The 8,307-nt window shown below is 39.4% G+C and overlaps 1 protein-coding gene across 1 annotated transcript in view; it reads left to right on the forward strand.

The window, feature by feature from the left end:
• LOC116074487 (sulfotransferase 1C2-like) overlaps positions 1-5,524 on the forward strand; it is a 73,429-nt gene extending 67,905 nt beyond the window's left edge. The window contains exon 5 of the mRNA XM_031347049.1: positions 5,366-5,524. Coding sequence (XP_031202909.1) covers positions 5,366-5,524 — 159 coding nt within the window. The remainder of the gene's footprint in view (positions 1-5,365) is intronic.
• Positions 5,525-8,307: the final 2,783 nt, after the last annotated feature.

Raw genomic sequence — 8,307 nt, forward strand, 5'->3', positions numbered from 1 at the left:
TTGTGATCTCCTGTAATTCTTTATGGAATTTTTTTGTTTCCTCTTTAAGGGCTTGTACCTCTTTACCTGTGTTCTCCTGTGTTTCTTTAAGGGAGTTATTCATGTCCTTCTTAAATTCCTCTAGCACCATCATGAGATATGATTTTAGATCCAAATTTTGCTTTTCCAGTGTTTTGGGATATCCAGAACTTGCTGTGGCGAGAGTATTAGGTTCTGATGAAGCCAAGTAGTCTTGGTTTCTGTTGGTAGGATTCTTGTGTTTGCCTTTTACCATCTGTTGATCTCTGGTATTAGATGTTCTTGCTGTCTCTGACTAGAGCTTGTTCCTCCCGTGGGTCTGTAAGCCTGTGTCAATACGTCTGGGAGATCAGCTCTCCTCTGGTAAGTCCCGGGTGCAGACGGCTGTGGATCAGTTGTCTGTCCTGAGTCCTGGGGTCAGAGCACACCCTGGAGACAGGCTCTCTGCTTGTGGGAAAGGTGCAGAGAGGGCTGTGGGTCTGTTGTCCCTCCTAGGTGTGGTCTGAGGTAGAAATGATCCTGACCAGACTGCTCTGTGACCTGTGAGGCCTGTACCTCCCAGCTTGTCTCACCTTAGAAAGTCATCAGGGTAAAAATGGTGGATCTCTCCCAGGTCCCTGGGTTAAAGCATTCCCTGAAGGCAGGCTCTCTGCTTGCAGGGAAGGGGCAGAGAGGGTTGCAGATCCACCGCTGTCACTCAGAAGCTGAGAGGATCCTGTCCCTTCTGCCCTGAGTGACTAGTGAGGCCTGTGCCTCATGGCTGGTCCCACCTTAGAAAGTCACCAGAGAGAAAATGGCAGATCTCACCCGCTAATGATCTTAAAGCAGAGATACAAAGATCTAGATACAGAAGACAAGGAATATGAGCTATCAGAATACCAGCAATAGCTTTAGGATTGAAGCAGGCACAACAAAAATGGGGAAATGAAGAGGTCACCTTAAAGCCATTGAAGAATTACACCAGGCACCCCATCCCTCCTGGAAGAGACAGGTCAGATAGCACATAGGCTGGAAGGAAGAGGCTAATTAAGCTCCTACTACCTCATTCCCTAAAGACCAACCCATTCAAAGGGTGCACTATTCCACCAATCATATTGTGCCTAGTTGCTGATGCTCTATTCAACCCCTGGAAACTGTATAAAAGCTCACTGAATTTGTCTCCCATGGTCTCTGCTGCTCCTTTGGGTGCAGGATGACCCCAACATGTTGGAACAATAAATTTCTCTTGCTTTTGCATTGATCCCCAACTACACGTTGTTCAATAGGGGTGTCTCTGGTAAGCTAAGGCTTGTCAGAGTATTACAGTACCTGTATAGAAAATCATCCATTTCATCTAGATTTTCTAGTTTTGTTGAGTATAGGTTTTTGTAGTAGGATTTGATGATTTTTTTTAATATCCTCAGTTTCTGTTGTTATGTCTCTCTTTTCATTTCTGATTTTGTTAATTTGGATACCGTCTCTGTGCCCTTTAGTTTGACTAGGGGTTTATCTATCTTGTTGATTTTCTCAAAGAATGAGCTTTTGGTTTTGTTGATTCTTTGTATCTTTCTCTTTATTCCTATTTGGTTGATTTCAGGCCTGAGTTCTAAGGATTTCAGGTGTGCTGTTAAATTGCTAGTGTAAGATCTCTCCAATTTCTTTAGGAAGGCACTTAGTGCTATGAGTTTTACTGAGCACTACTTTCATTGTGTCCCAGAAGTTTGAGTATGCTGTGTCATCATTTTTATTGACTTCCAAAAAGTCTTTAACATCACTATTTCTTCCCTGACCAAGTTATCATTGAGTAGAGAGTTGTACAGCTTCCATGGGTATGTGGGTTTTCTGTTGTTTTTGTTGTTATTGAAGTCTAGCCTTGTTCCATGATGATCTTATAGGATGCATAGGATCATTTCAATCTTCTTGTATCTGTTGAGGCTTCTTTTGTGACTGATTATATGGTCAGTTTTGGAGAAGGTTCAATAAAGTGCTGAAAAGAAGGTATATTCTTTTTTAAGATGAAATATTGTGTATATATCTGTTAAATCCATTTGGTTCATAACCTCTATTAGTTTCACTGTGTCTTTGATTAGTTTCTGTTTCAATGACCTGTCTATTAGTGAGAGTAGGGTGTTGAAGTCTCCCACTATTATTGTGTGGGGTTCAATATGTGTTTTGAACTTTAGTAAAGTTTCTTTTATGAATGTGGTTGCCCTTGCATTTGGGGCATAGATGTTCAACACTTTCTCTTGGTGGATTTTCCCATCGATAAATATGAAGTATCTTTTCCATTTTGATTGATAACTTTTGTTTGAAAGCCTATTTTATTGGATATTAGGATGGCAAATCGCTCTTGTGTCTTAGGACCATTTTTTTGGAAGACTTTTTTCCAGCCTTTTACTCTGAAGTAGTGCTGTCTCTGCTGTTGAGGTGTGTTTTTTATAAGCAGCAAAATACTGGATCCTGCTTGTGTGTCCAGTCTTTCAGCTTATGTCTTTTTATTTGGAAATTGAGTCCATTGATATTGAGAGATATTAAAGACATGATAATTAGTTTCTGTAATGTTTGTTGTTGTGGGTGTCATTTTGTATATGTGATTCTCTCCTTTTGATTTTGTTGTAAGATTATTAATATTTTATTTTCTCTTTGATGTAACTGCTATCCAGGTGTTGGAGTTTTCCTTCTAAATTCTCTGAGGGCTGGATTAGTAGGTAAGTATTGTTTAAATTTCTTTTTTCATTGAATATTTTGTTTTCTTCCTTTATGATGATTGAGAGTTTTGCCAGGTATAGTAGCCTGGCTAGCACTTGTGTTCTCTCAGGGTCTGCCTTGCTTCTGCCCAGGCACTTCTGGCATTTAGGGTCTCTTTTGAGAAATCTGGTGTAATTCTGATAAGTCTCCCTTTATATGTTACTTGGCCTTTTTTTTCTTATAGCTTTTACTATTCTTTCTTTGTTCAATGCATTTAGCGTTTTAATTATTAGGTGACAATAAGATTTTCTTTTCTGGCTGGGCAGTGATGATGCACACCTTTAATCCCAGCACTTGGGAGGCAGAGGCAGGCAAATTTCTGAGTTCGAGGCCAGCCTGGTCTACAGAGTGAGTTCCAGGACAGCCAGGGCTGTAGAGAGAAACCCTGTCTTGAAAAAACAAAACATACAAAAAAATTTCTTTTCTGGTCCAATCTATTTGGTATTCTATAGGCTTTTTGTACATTTATGGCCATCTCTTTCTTTAAGTTGGGGAAGTTTTCTTCTACAATATTTTTGAAGATGCTTTCAGGTCCTCTGAGCTTGAAATATTTGCTCTCTTTTATTCCTATTATTCTTAGGTTTGGCCTTTTCATTGTGTCCTAGATTTCCTGGATATGTTGGGTTAGGAGGGTTTTTTTTGTTTGTTTGTTTCTTTCTTTCTGATTCAAATTTTCTTTGACCACTGAGATTCTCTCTACTATCTTTTGTATTCTGTTAGTAATACTTACATTTATATTTCCTGACCTCTTTCCTAGTTTTTCCATTTCCAGGATTGTCTCCATTTGTGTTTTATCTTTATTTTTTCTACTTCCACTTTTAGATCTTGGACTACTTTATTCAATCCCTTCACCCATTTGATTGTGTTTTCCTGTTTACCTGTGTTTTTCTGTGTTTCTTTCAGTGCGTTATTTAGATCCTCCTAAAAGGACTCTATTGTCTTCATGAGATAGGATTTTAGGTCAGCATCATGGTTTTCAGGTATGTTGGGATATCTAGGGCTTGTTGTGGTGGGAGAACTGGGTTCTGATGTTGCCAAAGTATATTGGCTTCTGTTGCTTATGGTCTTGCATGTGCCTCTTACAATCTGGTTATCTCTGTTGTTAACTGGCCTGGGTGTCTCTGTCTGGAGGCTGCCTCCTGTGTCCCTGGGTTGCTGCAGGTCTCCTGGGAGGCCTGTGACCCTGGCTGCAACAGATCTCCTGGGAAGCTTTCAGACTCTGGGGTCTTCAGAAGAGCAGACAAGCTGATGATCTGATCCAGCAGAAGATGTAGGCCCGATCTCCTCGACTTTATTTTTAATCTTCTGCTTCTCATCCACCTTTCCCTCACTTCCTGACCAGTTGATCACCAAATCATCACATTGCTTACTGTCTATGTCGGGACTAGGTATCTTTTAGACAGCAATGACACAAGACAAGTTTTCATGGTGGTATCTATGATAAATAGCACCTTGATGACACACTAAAGTGTAAGAAGCTCTGCTCTAGATTGTAACAAGTCTCCTTCATGTCTTTTTACATTTGCATTTTCTGAGTATTTGATATGAATATATCCATAGGAAATACGGGTTATGTATCGAATTTCTTCATCTTGCATAACTTTAAAAAAATCTTCATCCTGCGGCACCTATTTATGGCTGCATAATGTGATATTGTGGCTGGATACATACAACTTGGCCAGTATTTGTGTTGTCTGTACTTTGGGATTCCCATCCATCATTACTGTAGTGATATGTGAATTCTACTACTTCAACATTTGTTTTGGAATTCAGACTATTTCAAATATCAGGCATTTCAATCGGTACACAATCCTCTATCTCTAGCTCTGTCTCCTGTCTGTGCCCTGACTCTGTCTCTGTCTGTCTCTTCCTTTCTCTCTATGTGTATGTGTGTGTATTTTTCTGTCTCTCTGTCTTTCTGTCTGTCTATGTACATTCCTGTACAGCCCAGAGGACTACATTGCATAATAATCTGTTACATCACTCTCTACTTTGAGTCAAGGTTCTCTAAAGCTGGATATAAAGTTGGATATTCCCCCAACTTATGGGGAAAAAGTCCCAGGTGTTTTCTTTGTTCCCTAAATCACTAAGATTACAGATTACTAGATTGATCTATATGTTCTTGGAATGGGAACTTATAGCATCATGTTTAAACAGCAAATGCTTTAGAAAGCAAGCAATCTCTGCACCCCCAATTTGTACAAAGTCCTCAACAAATCTGCTGAAAATCTGCAGTGTTTTCAGTGTATACAGTTATTTGCTTGAAAGTCCAATTCAAATTTGTGAAGCACTATTCTGAAGGAGATCCCTCTACCATTATCTTCAAATGCCTGTGACCATTTGTATTAGTCCCAACACTTGCAGTTTTGTTTAATCAGTACACTTGTTAATATATTCAGGATTGCACAGCACATCAGTAAATTTGTAAAACTGACATGGGAGAAAAAGACACTAGAGAGTACACAATTATGAGAGAGCAAGCATAAAAGATATGTTCTCTCTAGGACCAATTTATCTAAGAATATATCATAGTGCTGAAGATAGTTTGGAATATTCAAATCTTATTAAATACATGAAAGGGAAACAAAATATCAGTGAGTATGCTTTGTATCTGGGACAGAACACTATTCTCCATCTTGAATGCCAACCTCTCTCAAGCCTCATCGAAGATAAAGACTCTTGTCAGGATAAAGGTATGGCATTTGTCATCGAAGATAAAGACTCTTGTCAGGATGAAGGTATGGCATTTGTGATCAAAGGTGATGATTTCCAGAACTAAGGCCAAGGCCCAGAAATTGAGTTTAATTCCCAGAACCTTCATGATGGAAGAAGAAAACAAAATTCTGTAAAGTTGTCTTTTGACGTCCATATGTGTTTCCCCATGACAATGTAAATTTTAAAACTCCAAAAACATACAAATGAATGTCAAATGAACATAATAACTTAGTCAACTCATTTTTTGTCACTAAATGGAAGTAAAAGTAAGGGAGAAGTTAAAAAAAAAAGCTAATTAGTATAAAAAATGATTTCTTTTAAGTGTATCTTTACATTGTAAATTTTGCCTATATCTATCTATCGTGTGTCTATTCTCCCCAAATCTGTCTTCTTGTTGCCTATAATTTGTCTATTTTATTTTCTCTACTCAAAAGAGCATGTCCTTAATATATTGTTTATAACTTCCCTTAAAATTGGGCTCATAAACCTCTTGTTTTCTCTATTTTTTGAATGATGACTATTTTATTACATTAACTCTATGATTTAAATGTTCTCCTAAGCTGTAAGAGAAGTCTGTGGACAATAGTTTAAGACAAGGTCTATGTTTTACATGTCATAATAGGATATGTGTCTTGTATAGAGAGTGGTGCCCGCTTCCAGCCTTTTCCAGTTTTGGTTGGGGGTTTATAGATTTGAAACCATTATCAACTTTACAAAGAGCAACAAATGTCATTTCAAGCAAAAGCCATTGATGTCTAAGAAAAAACAAATACCATTCTGTATATTTGTTGGTTTTATTTATATTTCTTTTTCTTTTAAAATCTGCTTATTCATACCAAATGCGTTTTTCTTAAAAAAGAAATGAACAACTTCTCAAGTTTTTTATTGAACAATGTTGGCATTTAGTCTAGGCTCCACTGCACAGCTACCTGGCAACTGCCAGGTGTGCCTGACTCACTATAAAAGGAGCTACTTGCCCCCCTCCTCTGTCTCTGCCCTTCTCTGTCTCTACTCGCTCAAGCCCCTTCACCATGCCCTGAATAAAGTTTATTCTATACTATACTGTTTGTGGCTGGTACCTCAGAGGGAAAGGATGGCCTCAGCATGGGCCAGAAGAGGCACTCCCTTCCCCCACATCTGACAACATATCCTATAAACATATGCCTTCTCTCTTTATTTTTATAAAACACAACAAACATAATATTTTATCATAAAAAACATGTGCTTATAAAACTTCCTGCTTTTCGTTGAGTTTCCACTATGTTGCCAAGTACATTGTCCAGGTTTCCATGGAGCACTGGAGAGGCCAAATACCAAGGGACAGTCAAGATTAGAGTCCAAGATTAGCCTGAGCTTCATAATGAACTTCAGGACAATTCAGGGACACAATCTAATAAAACTCTCATACAAATAAACAAAACAGCCACTAAAGCACACCTGTTTGCACCTGTTTGCTTCAAACCTGGTACAAGAAACTAAGATACATATTTTACATATCAAAGCACATCTGGCCTCTGCTTTCTCTACCCCCTCCCTATGGTAACTTCCCTGGTCTCAATCCTTGGGTCCAGTTAACTCACCCAAAGCCAGCTTTCCAATAAACCTGTCTATAATATTATATAGTCTTGATTGAATTGCCTCATTTCACCAGTGGAAAAATAATCTATCAACACCAACCTCAAAAGTAAAAATGGTTACACACTTGGCTCCAGGTTTGCACAAGCAGTTCCCTATAGAGATGTTTCCCTGTACTTCTCGTACCTGTGTCAAGGTCCAAGTCTACCAGAGAGCTTCTGGTACCTGGATGGGCATGCCATGTTGGAGGGGACAGAAAATGGAAAAAGAGAGATTACACTGTCCTGCTGGAGCCCCTGGTTATGCTGGGTGGCTTACAGGATAGGAGTAGATGGACTAATCCACACATACATACAGAAACTATGCAGATAAACTCACACACAGAACACATACACACACATATACACAGAAATTCATTGTAACTGAAAAGCATGCCACTGTAGATTCACTGCTCTGTGCAAATACTAAGCTAACATAAGAAACCCACATTGTATCATGAGCGTCCAGCATTTTAACTATTTCCACATTTGCAGTGTGTGGTCTAAAAAATGTCAGCTTATCTAGAGAGTGCAATCCTCTAGCAAAAATAATCCTATAATGTTTTTACTATTACCAAGGTGTCATAAGACAACAGTTCTAAAAAGCAAAATAAATCGCTCAATCAGAATCTAGTATTTGTCACTCAGTCTTGCCCCATGAAGACTCATTCTTGATATTTTGCCCTCTAGTGTCCCTTCTCAGCTTTCCCACAGGTTCAGGCTTTCTGGGATACATACTAGACCTGGGTACAGGTGGAAGCAGGGCTACACATTCCTAGGCTCCACTGCAGGTGCAGGCAGATTCTGAGAAAGACTCATGGCTCAGTAACACTGGCCACCATGGGATAGGTGAGAAGGTACTACGGTCCTGAAAACACAGCTCTATTCCACCCACTGTTCCAGATGAGAAGGTGGGCCATATACAGTCCTGAAGTCCCATTTTTTTCACAGGGTTACATCCCCCTCTAGCACCCTGAACCTCTACTCCAGCCACCCATGCCCTGGCATTCAGCCATGCCCCTGAAACAACCACATCTCAGACAAACAGACCTTGTCAGGCACCTGGGTTCCTATCCCAATTTGTGGAAAAGACTAGGATATCACCCTCAACTAAAACTTCACACTTGGTGGATTCTTTTCTCCAGATCTTCAAATCATCCAACACCAGATGTGACACTTTTCCTGAGCATACTGGTCACCAAGAGCTTAGGAATCAAATGAACAACTCCTGTGC

The sequence above is a fragment of the Mastomys coucha genome, unplaced genomic scaffold, assembly GCF_008632895.1.
Source record: "Mastomys coucha isolate ucsf_1 unplaced genomic scaffold, UCSF_Mcou_1 pScaffold3, whole genome shotgun sequence".
Classification (NCBI taxonomy): Eukaryota; Metazoa; Chordata; class Mammalia; order Rodentia; family Muridae; genus Mastomys; species Mastomys coucha.